General features: G+C 37.3%; 1 protein-coding gene across 1 annotated transcript; it reads left to right on the top strand.

Moving 5' to 3' along the window:
* Nucleotides 1-1439: 1439 nt before the first annotated feature.
* LOC150075370 (pancreatic lipase-related protein 2-like) lies at nucleotides 1440-22740 on the top strand. Its single transcript, XM_090388464.1, has 9 exons — nucleotides 1440-1513; nucleotides 3286-3332; nucleotides 6742-6867; nucleotides 10667-10941; nucleotides 11074-11220; nucleotides 12072-12183; nucleotides 13017-13133; nucleotides 18129-18245; nucleotides 22472-22740. The coding sequence occupies exons 1-9, from the start codon at nucleotides 1440-1442 to the stop codon at nucleotides 22738-22740; spliced, it is 1284 nt and encodes a 427-aa protein (XP_090244590.1).
* Nucleotides 22741-23313: the final 573 nt, after the last annotated feature.

Raw genomic sequence — 23313 nt, 5'->3', positions numbered from 1 at the left:
CAATATGTGTTCTTCACAGATCAATCCAGAAAGGGCCAACGGCCTGAAGTCGTATTCTCATCGAAGCCAGATGTTGCGTGATGAAAGTGGAACTTGAAACAACCCTGTATACCTATATGTATGTATGAATCTAAGGTAGGGCAGCACTGGAGCTAGAGTTCAAATTTGCCATCGCGGAGATGAACTAATGTTCCAGGAGCCGCCGAAACAATATACATACAATCTGCCATGTTAACTGGTGCTGAAAACAGAAACCTGTAAGCCAGTCATCTGAAATTGGTTACGAGTGTATGTGTGTGTGTGTGTGTAGCGTAATTGAAGACAGAGCTATTGCACTTTCGTTCACTTAGCAACCGAGAAATGGCAACCGCCTGGGGGGATCGCTTTCCGGTGCCCGTCCTTGCCACAAGGAGGCAGGCCTCTACTGACAAGTACTCATTGATTCAACTAGAGAGAATTAGAGAAATCTGCACTGGAAATCAGTGCTAACTCACACAGATTCTCTCATACAAAACAGAAAAGAAACAAAAGACAGAAGGGGACGAAAAGATCACAAAAAAGAAAGATCCCTCACAAAAAGGACAGACAGAACGTGTACCAGGTGAAATGCATCGTGCTTCCGTCCCTGCCACGAAGAGGTTGGCTGTACAAAAACGTACTGAAAGCTCCACAACTAGATGTGGGAACATTCAAAAGATCCAATACCAGCAGAGCTGGTTCAGCACACACACTGACTCATACTTGTAAGAAAAAGGAAGGATAGAAGTAAATAAAAATGTGTGAAAAAGATCAAAGAGACAATAATAATTTAAAAATCCCCACACTAGCAAAGTTGATATCAGATACGCACTAAAGAACAACCAGAATAAGAAGATAGAAGGATTACAAGGTCGATGATAAAGAGAAGAGCAATAAAGGATATTAATTAAGGCATTACAGAGTAGTTATCATGTCCATTGCGGAGTTGGTAAGTGACAATCAACTGGAAACAATTCTTACACAAAAGTGGCGACTGATTCTGCAACAACTGATTGATACTTTGTGTCGATGCACCTCAAGTGCCAAGCAGGTTTGGCAGTTGCTAAGTACCATGGTCCTCGTACTTTGCTTATGCTCATGTTCCAATAAAGCAACAATTGCTGTTCACTTTGGAATTGCTTTCAACGTTTTCTATATAAACTAATCGCAATTTGGCACAGTCATTGTTTTAGCCAGTGTAGTTAAGAAAGGTTTATATTCAAATAATGTACAATTTTGATTTTAGTCATATATATATTTTTTAAAATAGGACTAAACCTAAGTTTAGATTTAAATTCGAATCTATTATGTTTTTATTTAGGGCCTTCTCTCACGGAAAAAATTACACCTACCTCGTCACCACCTCAAAAAATCTGGGGGATCTGAAAATTGTGTCCTTCATGTGGAAAAGTAATTCTATCATGGGATCCATACTACGATATAAGTTATTTGCGAAATACATCGAAATAGCTTCAATGAACGTTATCGATGAAAAGTAAGCGCTTCCTTCAAGAAAATTTTGAACAGCATCACTTAATTGTAACTGAAATTATTGTCTTATGTGTTTAGTTATTATACAAATATTCAACTAGACTCCTTAAATAGTTTATATCAATATTAAGCCATTCTAAAAACAGTTGAACCCGGTTCATTTAGTCTTCGATGATGTTATTGTGTTTTCACTTTTCAATCAAGATAATTTCATAAGTACTCGTGTTCCTCTTGCCAGTTTAAAAGAGTCGAGGGCGTGTGAATGACAGTTGTCATCTTGAAATAAATGAGTATTGAATTTAGGGGTGTCACACAAAAGTTCAGCAAAAGGCATAACCTGTTTATCCAGAATATCTGTATAGCCAGCCTGGTTCGTCCTGGCTGGTGTGTCAAGTAAGGAACCAGTTCATAAAAAACGAATCAAAGCATCACTGACCCACCAACAGATTGTACAACACCTTGCACACAATCTGGATGAAATGCGCCATTGCTTCTACTGTGAACTCAGTGCCTGGCATCATTTGAGTTTAGGTATAATTTTGGATCCGTCGGACCATATTACAGCTTTCCAATCATTAACAATCCAGTTTTTAAGCCTTTTAGTCACATGTTAGCAGGGTTTTTTATGCTCAGGTGTTAGTCTAAGTACACCTTTTGGCATCTTTCATATTCTGCAAATAACTAACAAGTGGGTTGTTATACCTGTTATTTTATACTGTTAGCCAAATACTATCACTGCTTTTTGCCACTCACTAATATTTGTGCACCCCACCTTCCATGGTTTCTTTGCTTTTTCTCTGACATCTGGTATACCTGAAAATAGATAACATGGTTAACCTTACACTCTAATTTCAGAGTTATGAACAAATAAGCGAAGAAGATACACGAGTTTAATCTGTTATATGACCTAAAACCCCACAAGTGATTTTTTTTGTCTGCTGTCTCAGTGTACAGGGGGTGGACCAAAAGTTGTCTCTACATACAGGACATATTGGGCCACCCTCTGACTTTAAAACATCTTTTTTCTTCTGCGTGGAATAGATTCAAATAAACCTTGAACTGTCTTAAGAGAAATATTTGTCCATTCTTCATGGAGGAACATGTCAATCTCTTATTTGATGAAATCTGCTTCTCACCCTCCTTTCCATATATGCCCACAGTTGCTCAATAATGTTTAAATCTGGTGATTGTGCAGGCTATGGGAGATGCTTAGCCTTAGTTTCATACTCCTCAAACTATGATTTGACAGATCTGGCTGTGTGTATTGGCGCATTATAATCTTGGAACATGGCATCTTTTGTGGGAAACCATGTTTGCATTATGGGACGAACGTGATCACTCAGGATATCAAGGTAGTCAGTGGCAGTTATTCGCTCGTTCAGGGTGATCACAGGACCTAAAGAATACCAAGATATTGCTGCCCAAACAATTGTTCATCATCCTCCTCCTCCTCCTCCATATTTGATGGTTGGCACAAGACTGTCAGGATGATGCATTTCCTTTGGTATTCACCAAACGTAAACTCTCCTTGATGTTCGAAAAAGGGTGAATAATGATTCTTCCGAAAATATGATATGTTATGATTTGGACTAAATAATTGTTTTTGTAATCGACTTTCAGGAATACCAAATAAATAAAAAGATTTCGAAATTCTAAGTTCTTTAAAGATTAAATAAGCAAATGAAATTATCAAACAAGGGTAGAGATATATAAAAGAAATGATATATGATTTTTACACGATGTGTTTAACATTTGTGTTTTTTTAATTTATTGTAGGAAACAGTTCAGATTTTGTGTTAATCAAGAAAAGCCAATTGAGTCTGGTAAGATGGAGAATTTCTTGGAGAGTTATTGCTAGTGAACAAAGTACGGATATGTCCTTGCAGAATTGAAACTTCAGAAATGAATTAATCAAAGTGTTTGATAATAAAGTTAATGTACATCAATTGTGTCTATTCTTTATCTGAGAAATTTTGATGGCTTTCCTCACATTACTTTCCACATCCACTCAATTCGATATGAAACCTTACATTATATCTTATACGTTAGCGTGTCATTTTAAAAGAAGCTTATACATTGCTTGTTATTATTACATTTATTTCTTTTTCTGGATAAAAATCCAGAGTTTCAAAATAATTAAGTAAATAAACACATGAAACCTTCTTACATAGAAACGGAAGGTACCAATCAACTTTGAAAGTTACCCTCTATTGAGTTGTACTTCAGCAAGATTGGACAAGATACCATACAGCAAATGTCATCATTCGCTAGCTGAACCAGCCTTCTGCTTGATCATCTAAAATTTAGATGATCAAGTCATCATTTAGATTCTAAATCACGGCTAGTATTCGACAGAATTTTTGGTTTCACTCAGCAATTTTTCATCCCTCAGGCGGACAGAAACATGCTTTAGAATACACGATTTTTGCATACGCGATAAATTGATATTTCATGCCTTCAATTATCTTAGGACTACATCCAAACAGTGCTGGTCGTAAAATTAGCAGAAGGTATATTCTGTGAATGTTACGTATGCAGAGAGTAAACTGTGCTTATTAATCAAATTCCAGAGGGTATACGGCGTATACTCGAGTATACCCTCCACTACAACCCCGCATCCAAACCAATCCCAATTAAATCTATTGTCGCTGTTTTTAATATGGATGGCCCAGCCAGCCATATCAGGATGATAAGAATCTCTGTGAATATCTTTTGTGGAAGTTCCTCAAGAACTAGTACAAAAAATACTCACATGTAACCACAGAATTAAGTAGCATTATTTTTTAAAGGTGGCATGTATAACTGATTCTGGAATTGAGTAACCATCCAAAAAAAAACCAACGACCTGCAGTAATATAGAAAAATACACACAGTGATGACTAAATTATGACCACCTACATAATACCGTGTTGGACCATCGTTCGTAGAGATAACAGCTGCTAGTCGCCTAGTCATTAACTTCAGACATCTAGTGGACGTCTTCAGACATCCACTAGATGTCTGAAGACGTCCGTAGAAATCTGCAGCCATGCTGCTTGCAGGGATTTACACAGTGTCGAAATACATGACGTTGCGTGTCCATATGCCTCACTTCCAGTTCAAAAACTTCCTACAGATACTCAATTGGATTCAGATCTGCAGAATTAGGCGGCCAAGGCAGATGTTGGAAATCTTAGGAGTGTTCCTTGAAATATTCTGATGCAATTTTGCAAGGTGGATAGTTGCGTTGTAGTCTTGAAAGAATCTATCGTAAACCGGGTAAAAATGAGCGGACCAAGTTTGTATCAAGCAAACATACCCTATACCATGATATCACCTTCAGCAGCCTGAGTGGTGGACACGAAACAGTCTGGATGCATGGCCTCATCAGGTTAATGCCACTCTTTCACCCTTCCATTGGTGCAAAAAGGCGTAAATGAAGATTCGTCAGAGAACGTGATACCAATGAATTTTTGATCGTACCATCCAACTTACATTTGGATACTGTACGCTTAATTATCGGCTGTCGCCAATTGCGAAAGGTTTCTAATTTTTTGGCCAATGAGTGTATATAGCCAGCAGTATTAAGCATATGAATACCTCCTCATGCTTTCCTTGCCACATTTCCATGAAGGAAACGTGGCTAGTGTAGATATCATTTTGGCATAAAATGAGACACACCAAACCATGGAATCTTTGTTGTGACGCAAGTCAGTGAATGTCTTGTGTCAGCTAACGAAGTTAGGCATTTTCTAAGGAAAATCTTTTTATTTTTATTTTAAAAAAATCTTACACAAGCGGATTAACTAGAACTTAAGTACCATGAGGAGGAAATTTATATCTTTGCAGTTGGTCTGGCATTCTTTGTGACTGCAGAGAATTTGAAGGTGATGCCCAAACCACGGAGACATTGTGTAATTAAAAGAAGTCAATTTCTTTGAATTATTTGCTTTCTAATAGACCGCGATTAACAAAAAAAAAAAAAAAAAAAAAAGAAGTTTTTGGCTTCTGGGGAATAAAAAATTCCCCAGTCACACAATCACTTGCCACTAACCTCTTGGCTGATTCAAGTTCTACGGTATGTAGAGAAAAGGGCTTATTTGACCATCTGGTTTCCCTTTAATTTTTCCCTTTAGCTACATAGCCAGTTTGAAAATCTATTTATAGTCTATGGTAAAGATAAGCGCTACATGATAATATACATAACGAACATATAGTTTGCTTAACTTTTACAATGAATATGAAATAAAACGCACTAGCCTAAAACTATTCCCATGAGCACTAAATAAACAACCGACTTCCCCACTCGAACAAAGCAGCAGAAGCTCATAGGACTTGCGCTAATATGTCCAGGTCATCTAGAGAGACCTCGGTATTCATGGTTTTGTCCAAAATAACCAATGGGCCCATGCCAAACCATTAAACACAGTCCCAGACCATCGTGCTGCCTCTGCCAAACTACGATACAGTCCTGTAGGTCGTTTTCTTCGGGCATCCGCCACACCCAAGAACAACCATCGCACTGGTAGATCATGTACCGTGACTCCTCACTTCAAAGTACATCTTTCCATTATACTAATGGATCGCGAAACCGATGCTGACACCTGTCGATGGTGTGATGAAATGTCATACTATCTGGAATCTTTTGCATCTTTTGCAAAGTTCTATAGAAAAAATGTGCAAGGTACTGAACTACATGGTCAACTAATCGGTTTAGCATTCATCGACCGGGATGCATTGACTCAGTCTTGAACATTTTGCTGGAGAGACACTCCATCTTGCTTCAACAAAATATCCCCTTCATCATAAAAAAACTATCCGTGACAGTAATTTTGGCAAATAAGAACACACCATAAAATTTGCTTCGCAAAATCTGTTAATTTTCAAAATGTCACGAGGATGTTCTTCAGCCATAGGTGAATTCTGAAAGTCTTAAAACCTTCAACTGTGTTTTTCAAATTCACGTGGAAAATGATTTCATCACTGAAAATGATAATGAGAATAAAACTTTTGTATTTGTCAATTGATGGATGGATGTCCGTTGAGGAAGAGTAATATATCAACCTTATAGTCTATATAGATCAAAGAAGAAACGTTTCCATCTTCAACATTTCCGCACTGTTCTCTTTGGAACTTGAAAATCTCGACTAACACAGCAAGTTGATTTTAGTGGGCTATAGGTAAATAACCTTTTATTGATTTTTGATATTTTATGTTTAATACTTGTTTTAAGGTGTATATTGTAATTTGTAGGTAGGTTGCGAGAAGTTTCTCAAAGTCTTTGTGATAACCCGATGAGTCGTATGGTTAAAAATAATGAACGGATCAATCTGCTCAAATATTTAAAGTTCATGAGCATTTCAGAATCAACGTGCTGTGGTAACCTTTTGTCATGCTGAAGATGGGCTTCATTGCTGTTGTAATAGGATTTAAAGAGCATCAGCGTCTAAGGCTATATTGCTCCGTATATACTGTCTGTAAATTGTTCTGTGTTCTTGGTTGATTTTCTATTTACTGGACGAAAAAACCGAGTTCTGGGAGAAAAAACCATGCTACCCTCGCCTGAGACAGACTAACTCAGCCACATTGTGAAAAAAGTCCATAAACATTCGTCACATCATCGACGGGACAACAACTAAGTTTAAGTTCTCTTCCACCTGGTGTGTAGAGGACAGAGGTTCTACCAACTGTGCTACCCATGAGTGCGGCTTTATTGCTCATTGTACTGCAGTTTTGAGCAGGTGTTCACCACCCCTCAAACTGTTCTCAGGTTTTTTATTTTCCTACAGGTTTGGCCATTGAAGCGATCCAACGTGTTAGGAAGTTCAAGTCCAGTCGAGTGCCAAGTGATCCAACACCGATCGATCAAAGGATGAAAGTTGCTAGAACTGTTTAAGCTCTTATAAACTGTGTGAAGACTGCGCTGGGTACATTAGAATCGAACACCATTTCTAGCTTGACGTCAACTGCACACCGATCCGAATTTAACCACCCAAGATCGAACTCATATGCCCGTACGTATTATGTCCATATGCTGTTCTTTGGTCAATTTGCTTGTTTTGCTGGACGAAAAACCAGACATTCCGGGTTGTGGTGAATCTTGTTATCCACGCCTGAGAGCGACTAACAGAGCCACAGAGGGAAAAAGGCCCATAAAAGCTCCTGGCATGATTTGCGGGGTTCGAACATGGGCCTTTTCCACCTGGTGTGGGGAGGACGGTGATTATAACTATTGCGTTACTGCGCATACAAATCCAAGGTGCAGAGGATGCTAAACAAACATCTCCTCATTTTCTAGCCAAGCCCCTTCCACCTTGCAGATGGCACAGTGGATATAATCAACGTTCTTCCCACACCGAAAGAAAAATATCCGGGTTCGACAGCAAGGCCAAAATTCCTTGCCAGTGCAAGGAATTTTTATGTGCTTTTTGACATCTTGGGTGAGTTAGCCAGTTTCAGGAGAGGGTAGCACGGTTTTTTCTCCCGGAAAGTGTGATTTTTCACCTAGGAATCGGGCAAATCGACCATAGGCAATTTACAGATACAATATACTGCCGTTTCATACCATTTGTTACTTTCGAGCTTAACACACACATTCACTCACTCTTCTAGCCTCATTTACATATGACACCGCTCGAGAGCAGTTGTTCTAATGATTCCAACTTATCGCAGATAGGGTATGTTCATAAGAAAGGCAACAGGTAGCAATCTGATAACGTTACTGATTGTGACTACGTTAGTGAAGAATTGCTTATAGTTCTCGAAGTATGACATTATCAAGGTTAAAACAATGTCCTTTGATACGTTATCATATCTGTTCTTAACATAAAGTATGTTATCTTAACTACAAATAATTATTTGATTACAGCAACGCTTTTTTTTTTATCAAATGAGTTTAAATAGCAGTTGTTTTTAGCAAAAGTTTCTTACACAAGCGGATCAGCTTAAACTTGGAGTTAACCAGACGCATTTCAACTCTCCTGCAATATCATGAAGTGCATTTACATTGCAGTGGTTTTTGTGGCATTTTCTGTCACTTCAGTGAAATTGAAGGAACCTGATGGCCTGCTACAATATACTCCTGTGCTGTTAACAGGTAAATTTATTCAACTTACTTAAATGGGTTCGAAAACGAGACCGATGACATCAACTCAAAAAAGGGTTTATCACAATATGATCATTTTAAATTTCAAATTAAAATCGTAAAATGTTTAAAATATATTATTAATAATACTAATCGAGATTGACACAGGTCCAAAAATGGTGGCGCTACACCAATAAACAGCGTTATATTTTTTGTTAGATAAATACTGTATTTTTTGCAGTACAAACCGGGACTACTCTCGATGATATCCCCACAATGGTGCCAAGATACCAGCATCAAGATCGGGATTTTCGGGATCAAGTATTAATAAGTAATAATGTAAAATTACAGTATTTAATACAAATTAGTTAATAAAGTTGTTCATAAAGCTATTTTAAAATAACTTTATTTATTTTATTTTAAAGTAGTTAATAAAGAAGTTGTTCTCCAAACACATCTCGCATCAGTCCAAAAATTTCTTCTTAATGTCTTCTAATCAATCGGTCGTTCGTAAAGCCACTCGTGTTCCCCTTCTTTGATTTCCCCATCATCAAGGTTGACTAAGTTCAGGACAAGAAAGTAACTTAGGAATGACACTTAAGACTTTGTACAAAACTTTTCTGTATTTAGTATCCGATATTATTGAATACGCAGACCCATAAGTGATGCTCAATCTTCTGGCAACAGTAGAATCAGTAATCCTTCTGTTTGATCAGCATTGTGTACCATTGCTGAAGTTGTCGGGTGATTTATGGTCATCATCAACCATACTTGTTCTCCCGCTTCTAAACTTTTCATCTACCAGCTTTTTCATTATACACTTCTTTTCATATTGTGCCAACATTCTTCAATAAGTATGAGATGGCTTGACTCCTTCTGGGAACAAAAATCTCATCAAAGAACTTTGATTATTAAACAGTGCAACTGGAAAGCGTAGCAGACATTAGCTTGGAAATTCGTGCCTGAATGGTTTCTTATCCGAACGATTTTGAATGTAATTCGACCACTTTTTTCAAATGGTAGATATGGTACAACCTGAAATGTGTGTAAGTAGACATCTGAGACGTACGATGAAACAGAAAAAGGTTGAGTAAAGGAAATTAACAATAGTAACTAAAAAAATTAATTCAATATGTCAAGAAATATTCAAAGTTAATACTTCTTCCTATAGTTTTTGTCAAGGATAAAACTATGGAGTTCAGTTCCAGGTTCTAAATGGATAAAGTTTAGAATGCATTCAAGAAGAATATTCAGTTCTAATTGGAGACCGACTAACTCAGCCACACACTGCAAAGAGCTCACGAAATCTCCTCCCGTCGCTAGCCAAAGTGTTGAAATATTTTCACTGAAGACGGAAGGAAACGTTTATGGTTTCTTTTCACACCATGTCCAAGTTATTCAGTCTCGGACAATAACCGCACGTTGTTTTCTCTAAGGTGGTTCATCCTGGAAGATAAGTAAACTGGCAATAGAATGCCGTATTTGGCAGTAATAGTGAGTAGGTACGTTACCTAATAGTGAGTAGGTCGACTTCAGCGTTCAGAACTACAGCTTGAATTCTTTGTGGCAACTTACCGAGGTGTCGAAAGCGTGCCACAAGGTTGCTGGTCCATGTTGACTGACTGGCTTCTCACAGTTGTTGCAAATTGAATGGTTGTAGATCTCTATTCCAAAGGGCTCTTTTCACACCATCCCACAGGTGCTCAATTGTAATGAAATCTGGTGAGAGGGGAACCTATTACAGTAGGCTAAACCCAAATGTATAAAGGGACCAATGCGCAACTCAAAAATATTTCCAATACCATCATACCGCGACCACTAGCCTCGTTGTTGACATCTGGCATAATGAATCCATGGACGCATGCTGTTTTCGATATATTCTGATCTTCTCATCAGCGTGAAACAGCAGAATCAGATTCGTCATACCAGGCAACGTTTTCTCAGTTATCCACTGCCCGAGTTCGTGTTTCTGAGACCACCATAACCGTACCTTTACCTAATAAAGTGGCCACTCAGTGTACACTGAACAGCCTATGAACAACAATATTGAATTAAATTACAGTTCTGGAATTTTCTTATTGTATTTTCTTTCAGGAGAAGAGGATGAATGTACAAAGGACCTAGGACCATTTCCAATCACCGATGACTTCAAAAATTTTTGGAAACGACCAATAAATCTGAAGCCGTTTCATCGTTTGACAATAAATACTAAATTTATTTTATTTACTAGACAGCATCCTAAACAAGGCCGTGAAATTAAGGCATGTGTTCCTGATAGCATTACTGAGCATTGTTTGAATCCGGAACTACCAACAAGGTTTATCATTCATGGCTTTGTGGATCGCAAATTCTTTGGGCCCTGGATGGAGGTAGGTTACGTGTGTTGTGTTCATTAAAGAACATGGCCTCAACGAACCAATTTTATCATACCAGATTATATTACCATTTTCATGAATGCATCACTGGGTTGCTTTACTGACACATGTTTTTAAAAATTTCAGGAGCTGAAAGATGATCTTCTATTGCACAAAGATCAGAACGTGATTGTTGTGGACTGGAGCAAAGGCAATTTATTTCCATATTCTCAAGCAGTCGCCAATTCCAGGGTAGTTGGTGTTGAAATAGCATTGCTCATTCAAAAACTTAAGGTAAGGTGATTCAATTGTGATTCTATCGATATTCAAATTATAAATGAAGAACTGCAGAAAGTAATACTTCTCCCTCCCCACCAGACCAAACGATTTGCTGTTTGCCGGACGAATAACTCGAGTTTCCAGGAGAAAAAAAAAATGCTACCCTCATTTCAGACCAACTATCTCAGTCACGTCGTAAAAGAGGCCCATAAAAATTCCTCGCGTCATTGAAGGGATTCAAACTTAGGTCTTTTCCACCTGGTGTGGGGAGGACGGTAATTATACCAACTGTACCACCCACGAGGTCATTTTTATGGACCTTTCCACAACGTCCTCCCAGAAATTTCGCTTCTAAAGAAGTATTTGTAAAACCGGCACAAGTCTTTGGATAGTCTCTGATCGAAGTAACAAAGATTCAACCAAATACTTGGAAAATGACATATTTAACTTTTTTTTTTTTCTTTTAAATAAAAAGGGCCTTATTTTTACAATCTATTCATAGCCAAGGGACATACTAAAGTGATTGAAAGATATTATGCTGAATTTTCGTCTACGCAATTTAGGAGCAATGGACGAGAAATGTCCTTGTCCATTGCTCCTAAACTGCATAGACTGTAATTGAAGTGAAGTGATGGTCATGGAATTGTCGGTTCTACCCTATTCATCAAATCCAGCTCCATAGACTTGTTTCTGTTTCATGGGAAAAATAATTTTTTTTTAGAACATTACTTTGGGTAGGGTTATATTATAGTTTTTAATGATATGTGTGTTTAGTGTGTGATTTTGCTTGTGATTTCGTCATTGAAAACTTATATGTTGATAATCACTAAATTATTTCAGTTAATGTTTTCTTTTTTTCCATCCAGGAACTTTGCAATGTCACAGAGGAGATGTGTCACGTTATTGGTCACAGCCTTGGAGCACATATTGCAGGATATGCTGGCGAACGTTTGCAAAGTCGCTTGGGAAGGATCACAGGTAATATTATTTATTTATTGTTTCAAACTGAGAAGTGTAGTTAGAGCATGCATACATTTCTCAACATTGCATGAACCTATTTATAAAGTTAAGATATTCGATTTTATTGGTTTGTTTCCAAGGTATCCTAAGGAGACTATTTGGGAGATGGTTTTAGCTTCGTTTTTCATTGAGCCATCTACGTAAGATATAAAAGCATGGTGTTAAAATAGAAATAAGTGATGGAGGCAGCAAATAAGGCTGTTAAGATTAAGTCCCCTTGTGGTACACCGCATAATTGTGAAGCCAATATAGGAATTCTCATGAATTACATATATCTGCAGCTTGATTACATCGAATCAGTTTGTTGATTTTTGGTATTGTCCTAATGAAATTTTTTTTTTTGATCTCATAAATTTCATTAAAGATATAAATTAGAAGGTTGGAATATAGGGGCTATAGATTTGTATCGTATCGCTCCATTAGGTTCAACTCTGCTTCTGCTTAGATGATCGTCATAACTTTCTTTTCTTAGCAATTGTGAAATGATATCATCTACTGTCTGCTTGTTCTATTTGGAATTCTTAGTTCAGCTTTTTAGGAACAACAGATTGAAACTAGAGATGAGTGAATGGAATGAAGAAAGAATTAAAACTGGTTTATTTAAGTTGACATACAATCACAGAGTAAGCTGACTCTAATCCTAAGATAGAAGACAATATTATGAATTATGTCATTAATTTTAAAGAATATACTCCTATGGAGACCATGAAAACTAAACTTATCCATTTTTGCCCACCTTAGTTCAGCACTGCTTGTTGTTAAATGAGGGTTTCTTCTTCTCTTCCTATCAGCTCTTGATCCAGCCGGACCTTATTTCGATGGCATGCCTAAAACGGTTCGTGTGGACGCTGGTGATGCTCAATTCGTTGATGTCATTCACACAGATTCAAAACACATTGCTTTATTCGGTAAGTTTTTTGTTTTCTAAAATTTTATTCGTATGTGTATTTACTTATTATTGTGAAGATTAAGGAAAGATGTGGTAGGAACATGGCCCTTAATGAAGAATTGAGAAAATCCCATTTTGTACCAGTTATGATTGGAGTTTTACATATTTAATGGGTTGTCTAATTTTTACTCTCCTCTTATAAACTGTGAATTCTTTACGGAATAAAGATTAATTATTCGTAATATTTTGTAAATAAAAGTCTTCATATAATTCTTTTCGAAATTTTTGTCACAATATAACAAAATGCAAGATTATTCAGTTATTGACTTACTATTTGATGAAAAGTTTGCTTTTCTCGAGAGAGTTTTTGGTGTTATCTTAAAACAGCTGTAAGGGAAATGGGACAACTTCTCACGACCTTTGAAATAAGAATTATTGTTTCACTTTTGTATATAAACTTGATCTAATTACACGAAATCTTCTTCCTGATCGTCCTCCCACTTATCTGATAGGAACCTATGCAGGTATCGTAGTTATCGTTTTTTGAACAGAGTTATTCATAAACAATAGAATGTTCTTCGGTTACTATCTTTTCAGGCGCCATTGCTATCAAGATTTTCATGCAGGAAATTGTTTCGTGCAAACACAATGAAAAAAATAATTAATATGCACTAGTGGCCAAAAGTGTGGAAACTTTTAAAAATATAGCTGTTTTTATGGCAATTAGGAGGAAGTTTTTTTTAAGAAAAAACACACGAAGATGTATACTACTTCGAAATTCACTTTATTCGGTACTGAATACAAAAAACAATATGGCAATTCATAAACAATTATAACATCAAAGTGTATCTTAAATCTATAACTTGGAATGTCCTTGCAATAGCATCACGGTAAGTATTTTGTTGGCTACGCTTTACTGTTGATTACATTTTGTAATCTTCCAGGAATGGAATCTGCCACTTTTTCAAGTTCTTCTTTTGTGATTACATGGAACCATGACTGAATAATACATTCTGTTAGTTCTCGTTTATTGCTTGGTTTAGAAGCACGCACAAGCCGATTTAACCTGGACCACAAATTTTCGATTGGATTCAAGTCTGGACTATTTCCAGGCCATTCCATTACTTGGTCCTCGTGGTGTAGCACAGTTGGTAGAATCGCCGTCCTCCCCAAGCCGGGTGGAAAAGGCCTGAGTTCGAGTCCCGTTGATGATGGAGGAATTTTTATGAGCCTTTTTCACAACATGGCTTGGTCAGTCGGTTTCAGGCGAGAGTAGCACAGATACCGCAGACAGAAAATCGACCTCAAAACACAGCAATTTACAGACAATATACACGGAACAGTATGGCCTTAGTCACTGATGCTCTGAAACTCTACGGCAACAACAATCATTACTTGAATATTATGGTTATCAAACCGCTCTTTGTATATCTTTTCCTTGTAACATGCTGCTCCATCTTATTGGAAAAGGAAGTTAGTTGGATCAAGATAAAGGTCATCAACAGACTGCAGTAGCTTTCTCTCAAGGATGCATTCAATGTACTTTCTTGCTTTGACTCTACCCTGCAACACTTCAATTCTGCTAACTCCAGCATACGACATGCATCCCTATATCACACTGTCGAATATCGAAATTTTGATCTCATCGTTCCACAGCGCGAACTGCTATTGTTCAGATGCCCAATTAACATGCTCTCTGTCCCTAGTCACTCTAATCTGTCTTTGTTTTAAAGTCAAGAATGGCTTTTTCCTTGGAATTCTAGTTTTAACTTCGTTGTCAAAAAACCGACATCGGATTGTCCTGATCTAGCCTGATCCTGATAAGTCAGAGGTCAACAAGATATTTCTTTTTTCAGAAGATGCTATTCTTCTGCCTGCAATTGCAAACCTTACCTTGGAATTCTTTTGTCATCCTGCAAAGAAGTATATCTTTTCGGCCCATTCTCTCCTTGATTGAGATGGTTCCAGTACTCATATACCGAGTATACAGCTTTTGGGCTCCACACTTTGTTGCGCCCTCACCAAATAGTTTTGCAATCTGTTCACGTTCATATGTGTTCATTCTAAAGCCATTACGCAAAGTATTGGTTTTAGAATCTAGAATCACTGATTAAGCAGTGATTCTAAACAGGAAATGTCTAGAATCGCTGCATAATCAGCTATTTATACTGTGCTGCATATTGTTGCACATGTAGCCAATCACCCTCATTGAAATGCACTCTTATTGGTGGCTCAAACACCTTCGGTCATTGATCATTAGTATGATTGTAAATCTTTGTCAAGGTTCTGGAATCAGTTAGTGTTTGTTGGTAATTACAATTCACAGTATGACCTTTTTTCCATTTCATTGGATTTGAATTAAATTTATTGAATTAGCTTGAGAACGAAAAGTTCTATAACATCGTCATAAATATTAGTGGTTTAAACCTTTACATTAGTTTTCATTTTATCTTAAATGTACGAAATTCAATTTTTTCAAAACATTTCATACTTTTGGCCACTAGTGTGTGTATATACAGGGTGTCTCAAATATACACGGTATAACCTCAGGAATGAGTTCCTCATATGTAGACAATAAAAATATTTTACATCAACATAGTTCCGGAAATGCTTGGTTCCCGAGTTATTAACCGGAATGTCTTCTTTCCCGCAGGTGATTTCCTCCATCACAAGGTACTGACAGAATCTGGTGGTTTTCCATTCCGACCATGTACTCAAATCAGGAGAAGCGGATATATATTTTATGTACGGTTTGGCGGACGGCAATGCTCTGAAGGCTCCTCGTTTGTACCACGAAAGGTTCCCAGAACGAAGATGTCCAGACAGGACAACGTTTGAAGGTATCTATCGCCGCTTTTGTGAACATGGGACCTTTACACCTCGTGCTGCCGACAGAGGACGACCAAGATCTACGACTCCTGAAGTAGAGGGGTGGACCAACTGCCTGGCCTCCACGCTCACTATTTAAACCCACTAGATTTCTTCTTGTGGGGCCATTTAAAGTCATTGGTGAATTGGACTTCGATAGCTATGTGGAAACTCTCCGCAATCGAATTGGGGCAGGTTGTGAGACAATACGAAACATGCCAGGAATTTGGCATCGTCTTCGCGAGTCCTTGAGACGTCGATGTGAGGCCTGTATTCAGGCAGAAGGTGGACATTTTGGATAATTACTATAAGGGGATGTGAACAGTTAAGTGTCATAGACAGACCTTCAAAACTCGGAAACCAAACATTTCCGGAACTATGTTGATATAAAATATTTTTATTGTCTACATATGAGGAACTCATTCCTGAAGTTATGCCGTGTATTTTTGAGACACCCTGTATACTCTATTATTTGTATTAGAAAGAATATTTCCGAAATTTATTCTGATCAAACCATACAAATTAAAATAAAAAATTTGTATAACTTTTAAATTTAAAATTTTATTTTTAAAGAGTTTCATTAATAAACTAACAATAATTGAAATTTTTAACTAGAAACATTTATTAATTAAAATAAAGATCAAAATTATTTGTTAGACTTAATACCGAAATTATTTATGGCACGAATGAAACAAAATTATTTTGACTTTCTCCAGTGAAGTAAGAAATAACCCATATTTTGGCATTTGGTTAATTACAGCCCCAAGTGAAAACGTATTTAGATATTCGTATATTCGATGACAGGACTTAACCTCAGACCTCACTGCCCTCATGAGTAGCACAGTTAGTAGAATCGCCGTCCTCCCAACACCGGATGGAAAAGAACTGAGTTCGAGTTTCGTCGATGCGTGAGGAATTTTTCACAACGTGGCTAAGTTAGTCGGTCTCAGGAGAGGGCAGCATGATTTTTTCTCCCGGAAACTAACGTTTTTCGTCCAGCAAACAAAAAATCTACCACAAAACACACAATTTACAGAGCAATATGGCCGTAGTCGCCAAGGCTTCGACAGACCCCAGACCTCACTAAAATCATAACAGAGGAAACCATGATACTGTCATGGAGGACATTATCACTTGTAACTGATTACACCAGTTCTTAAATTTTTACTCATTTGACAGCGTGTTTCTTCCTATAGGAAGGATATTATTCTTTGCGACAGTAAGAGCACATGAAGATAAGATAAGCCCACGGGTTCGAACCGTTCTTTTTATTTTAAATATTATAGAAAGAAAATTATATCAATAATTTTATACGCTGCTCAACAAAATTAACAGAACATGTAGAAAACGTGGTGTAACTAGTGCAGCTTGCGATAAAGCAAGACACAATTTGGTATGGCTGTGTACCATACAATAACGATGAAAGGTATAAGGGACATTTGCAGCGGTTGTATAAGAATTACCAAAAAGGTCACGTTACAGAACTCGATACAAGGTGCTCGAAATTATGGCCACATGACATCAGTACGGCGCATGATCCCCTCCAACAGCTAAACAGGCTTGACTGCGGTGAACCATGCTCGATATAAGGGTGTCTATAAGAGTCTGTGGCAACAAATCCCATTCTTCCACTATCGCAGACCTTAGCTCACTAAGTGACCGAGGAGTTGGCTATTAGCGTACAATGCGACGCCCAAGGGCGTCCCACAGATGTTCAATCGGATTTAAGTCTGGCGATCGTATATCCAGATCATTTATTCTGCTGTATTAAACCCAAAAAAGCGACCGAAATGAATCTTAAAGAACCAAATACTGATTTTGAACTGATTCTGAAGAGAACATGAAATTTTAAAATCAGAACGAAATTTATAAATTGACCTACATTATAATGTTATAGATTATTAAATTATTTTGCTGTACTTACTTTTTAACCAGTTTTTTTTTTACAGTTTAGATTTTTGAAAATTACTTAAAATGTACATTATAATTAATATTTTTACCTAAAAGCGTTTCATGTTAATAAAAATAGACCAATGAGAGGGCACTTCGGTGGTCTTCGCGTAAGGGTCCAAAAATTATAGCTACGCCACTGCTTGTATTGTTAATATTTTATTTATATTTAGTTTTATTTTGATTTTATTTTAAGGGCTTGGTATGGAATCAGCCGTTGGACATGTGGACTTCTACCCAAACAATGGAAAACGCAATCCAGGTTGCAAAGACGAAACTATAACCTCCATTTTTGATAAAGGAGTTTTTGAACGTAAGTTCCATATATTTTAATAATATAGAAATAAATATAGTCCAGTTCAACAGGACTCCTCGCAGGAGTCCTATTGAGCAGGCCTAATTTCCAGACGTTGCAATTTGCAGAACTGAAGCATTTTATGATAAGAAGACCCTTTTTTTGTGCCCTTGATTAGTCTTGTTGGTCTTTTTCTCCACCCATTCAAACTGATCCACATCCTCCTTAAAATGAGGCTTCTAAACTTATATGCAGTACCGGCCTAACCACCGCTCTATACAATGAGGCAATTATCTCCTTGTCCCTGCTAGAAAAATTCCTGTATGTCATCGACAGAACAATGAGCTGTCCTAACAGGCTTTATAAACAGCTTAGAAATTTTCTTGGCAGACTACATAATCCCCGGGTCCTTTTCATTCTAGTACTCCTTTTGGCTAACCCCTATCTATAGCGTTTTGAGTTTTTTTTTTAGGTCCTAGCCACTGAAATCTCAGGAAATTAGGTGGCAGGACCTGCCAGGGTAAATAACTATAATACTGGTGTACCTGGTCTGCCTCCACGGGGCGGAGTGTGGGCAACGTTGAGTCCCATTAGGGGCCCAGCGGCTAAATGACCAACGGTACAACACTATTCATATACAAAATCCATACACCTTTAAATCTCTGGCATTGACAGTGTTCTGTTTCACACCCACAATGTATACTACGCGGAGATGGGGGAAATCCCTGTGCCTTTTGACACTAAACACACTCTACACTCTCCTGAGTGCGATACACCCAATTCGTATGCTATTCTGGGATTACTGTTTCCCATATGCAGTACCTTGCATTTTTCAATGTCAAACCTCAATTGCCACTTCTCAGCCTATCAGGCTAATTTTTCTAGGTCTTACGCATCTGCAAACTTTGACATTAAAATAACCATTCTCTGCCTTCTGCCACTCAACCGTTGCTTTATCCAATTGCCTCAGTGATAGACCACCCCAATTTGTACAGTATTTTGTGTGGAACAGTATTAAAAGCTTTTCTAAAATCTAAGTATATCATGTGAAAAGCATTTTTTGCACCAGTTCCTTCGTTATGACGTCGTAGTAGCCAATCAGATTGGTCAGACAAGACTTCCCTTAACGAATCCGTGCTGTGACTGCCATATAACTGCGCTTCTGTGAAGATGATCCTGCCTTATTTCTTTGATCACTGACTCCACTATTTTCTCTGAAACAGAAGTCAAATTGCAGTTGTTTAATTATTTGTTTCATCCTTTTAACCCTATCTGAATTGGAAAGGAATTTGCACATTTCTAATCCATAGGAACCTCTCCAAAATTCAAGGATATTCTCATAATTATGGCTAAAGTTAAGAGGAGTTATTTACTCTTAACTTCAACAACGTCTCTTCAACTTTCCTCTCATAAAATTATTCAGCTCCCAGTTATACGTTGGAATACTTCTGGTAGGCGCACCCCTAACATTTCTTCATTCGTAAATGTAGATGAAAAGCAACTAGAACAGTATCATCAATATTTAACGCTCATATCTGGTGGATCATTGCTTTCCTTCTACTGGTAACAGAAAAGAATTGTCTTTGTTCTCATTCCTAGCCAAAGACATAATCTGTCTTAGTCTGGCTAAACCACTTGTAATCCATTTAAGTCTAAACAATGAGTAGTATCCCTTAGTTGGTATAAAAATCTTGGTAACTTCTACAATTATTCCCCTGACCGCTTCCCGTTTAAAATTTGCAGTTGGAAACATTATTAGTTGGTGCTAGTGGAAAAAATTTAAAAATTCCTCTTGACCTTATTCACATTTAAGCAAATCCCACATCAATATATTGTGATCACTGCCACCTGGTGGGTATTTTACCAGCGGATTCTTAATCACTGCTGGTAACCAGGTCAAAAATATTGCCCACAAGATCCAATCAATAGCTGGAAAGTTAGCATCCTCCATTACGAGACATTCTGCTTTAGTGGTCCACTCTATTTCTCTGTAGTTGTTCGTTGTATTCAATAGTCATTAGCCTATACACACTCCCACTTCCAGTTCTGCTTTTCCAATGCTTATGTCACACCAAACTAATTCAACATTCAACTGTCCACTCATGTAAACCGGATGCACTGCCTTTATGTGCTTCTTAACAGAGAGTATAATTCACCCCCCTTGTTTCCTGTTTCTCCTTTCTGTAAACCTCCATATAAAACTACAGTATAAATCTCCTATATCTAAATGGCACCATGTTTCTGATGTCTGACGTTTTTCTTAATCTTTCCTTTCAAAATCCGCTGCGCATTATTGTCGAATAATAGTAAATAAATGTTAACGATGTGGTTAATGCAATTTTTAAAAAAAACGTTGAAAAGTCCTCTGCATCGATCTTAATTACAGATGCTTTTAGACATGTAGCTTTAATCCTTAAGAACTTTCTTTCATGTAGCAATTTAAATTAATGACAGCATGCGAAGTTACTCAAGTTACTTCACATCGGGAGGCAATTAAGTTGATGTGGGTATACCAGGAGGCAATTCTTATTTTATTCGAGTGCACACAGCAGGCATGGATGGCAAATGGCGCTATAGTTGTATGTGTGTGATCCCCCTAATTCACGAAAGTTTAATGTGCTCCACTGCTTAATGAATGTACGAGAATTTAATGACGTAACAGGGTCTGATACATCGATGGAGCTGCTAAATAGAGCTAACCCAAAAGCGGCTTGACTGCCTTTAGATAAAATGTGGCAGCAAGCGCAATTGTTTTGGTTAGAGTATTTGATCCATCTACAGCTGATTTCCCCACATCATCAACGTGATCTTTAAAAACTATACCAAGCTAGCCATTGGGCCACCCTCAATTCTCGCTCCCGGCCCCCTCTGTGGTGGACCTTGAGATCTGATAGTTCCCCATTGGTTGTTTCCTAATATCAGGAACTAATTAAAATAATCTTCACTTCTCGGTGAGTCCATTGAGTTATAGTTTTTAAAAACAAATTAGTCCATTATTCCGTCTTAATACGTCTTCCTCCAGAAAGTTGTTAACAATGATTGTCGATGTGTTGTCTGTAGATGTTCTCGGTCTACCTGTGGGTCTTTTAATACTGGTGTGATCTTGACGAAATCTTTGAGACCAACGTGAAATCGAGCTAAGATCTACTGTTGACTCATCACTAGGCATCGGATTATATGCACTAAAAAAACAGATCAAATATGCACTAATTTTTTTACATTAATTATTTGTTTGTTACAATTAATGGAACCACAATTTCTATGTATTCAACCCTTTGTGAAAAGTTTTAACAAGTTTTCCTTTTCAAACTCACACCTGGAATAATTTTCATTACAATACACAATAATACATTTCTCAAAGTGATTCACTGTAAATTTTTGGCGTTTATCGTCCAAAATCATTTTGACCTTTCTACTTCTACCGAAGCGGCTGGACTATTTAAAAATGTGAGCTTTTGAAGCCTCTACTTGAAATGGAATTTCAAGTAGATTCATCTGATTTTCCTTAAAGCGTGAAATCCTGAGTTATTTTCTAAAATATTACTGTATGTTCTTCTTGTTATTTCTTCTCATATGCCTTCAGCCACCGTTGGAATTTGCAATTCAACTTACTCCATTTGTCCAATTGCGCTGCTCAAAGAAAGTACCAACATTTCGAATTCGGTTATACAATTAAGTAACCAGCTGAAATGGGTTTGAATAAACAATAATTGTTTTATAGACAAAGAATCAGAAAGCATTGCCTTGGCACTACCAATACCATTGAATGCGCGCTATCCAAGGAATCAACAAATTCTTTTATAGAATCAAGATTTTAGCATAAAACCATGCCATTTGTAACCATGATCTTGTGAGAACAGGATAAGGTGGGAGAGGAAGAGTAGATTCTTCTGGAATATTTTGATTTATACAATATATGTATATTTTTTTAATTTCTTTAAGACTCGATTGTTTAACCTATTGAAAGAGACACAAATCCTTTGAAAAATCACTTTTCTCCTCTTTTGAATATATGGCTTGGTTAAAAGCGACTTCTCCCGAAATTTTTCCTTGCTTGGCCATAATGGGCAAGTTTCATATGGTGGTAGATGTGTGTAATATTTTCTTGCATGGAACGTTCTTTTCGCAAACAACACAGAACACAATAATGCCATCCGTAGTAAAAATCTTTTTTATGATTGGCAATCCAAGATGCCATACGAAGTTTTGGTAACAGATTTAAACAAATGTGAAAACTTTTACAGTGTTCCGTCGATTTTTCGGCTGCAACCATCAACGCTCCGTGGATTTTTTCATCTATTCCATCAATTATCCAATGATCACTCCAGTTGGATACGAGTGTTCCAGTTGGGAAGAATTCTTGGATGGAAAATGTACCGACTGCGGTGAAGATGGTAGTCGATGCGCTATTATTGGTCTTCGAACTGATGAATACAAACTACAAGGGAACAGTTCAATAGGAAAGAAATTTTTTTTGAAGACTGGAGGCCAACGGCCATTTTGGAGTAAGTAATCAATATTTGAATCTTTGGTAATAGTAAAAATGTAAGCAGTTCAAAAGAACAACTTAAATCTATGAAATCCTTATGCCGTACGCATTTTTATGAAAATCTTAAAGACTACAAACTAAAATAATTCTGGTGTTCAGTTTTTATTCTTTAACTATTATTAATTAACCATTTAAACCGTTAAAAAAAACATGATTTATGCTAAGACAGTAAGGACATTTAAATAATAAGAAGAGGCTAGGCCAATTGCTAAGATCGTTTGAGTCCTGACAAGTTAGCGATTAGAGGTTTTTTTAAATTACATTAAAATAAAATAATTGTATTAAATTTTATTTTATTTAAATTATGTATTAGAAGAATGGTCGGCGTCGAGATCTTTCCTACATCACATATGGAATGATTGTGGGCGCAAGACGTGCAGGTGTCTCTGTATCTCGACAACAGCCAACATGGATAAGTGCTACCGTTTTGTGGTATCATGAGTCCAACGTGACTTGCTCAGCAGAAGTCGAACAATCAGCCAAAGGTCACAAGTGAGATAACAACGTATGGTCGACACCCGTGAAGAGCATCGCGTG

The sequence above is a fragment of the Mastigoproctus giganteus genome, chromosome 14, assembly GCF_048544385.1.
Source record: "Mastigoproctus giganteus isolate SK-2022 chromosome 14, ASM4854438v1, whole genome shotgun sequence".
NCBI classification, from domain to species: Eukaryota; Metazoa; Arthropoda; class Arachnida; order Uropygi; family Thelyphonidae; genus Mastigoproctus; species Mastigoproctus giganteus.
This window is presented reverse-complemented; position numbering and strand designations above follow the sequence as displayed.

Excerpts from the sequence above, each read along its gene's own strand:
- LOC150075370 (XM_090388464.1), top strand. The coding sequence starts at position 1,440 with ATGGGATCCATACTACGATATAAGTTATTTGCGAAATACATCGAAATA. Across the intron at positions 12,184-13,016 it reads TCGCTTGGGAAGGATCACAG|CTCTTGATCCAGCCGGACCT; the intron begins GTAATATTATTT and ends TCTTCCTATCAG. Across the intron at positions 18,246-22,471 it reads TGATAAAGGAGTTTTTGAAC|TGTTCCGTCGATTTTTCGGC; the intron begins GTAAGTTCCATA and ends AAACTTTTACAG.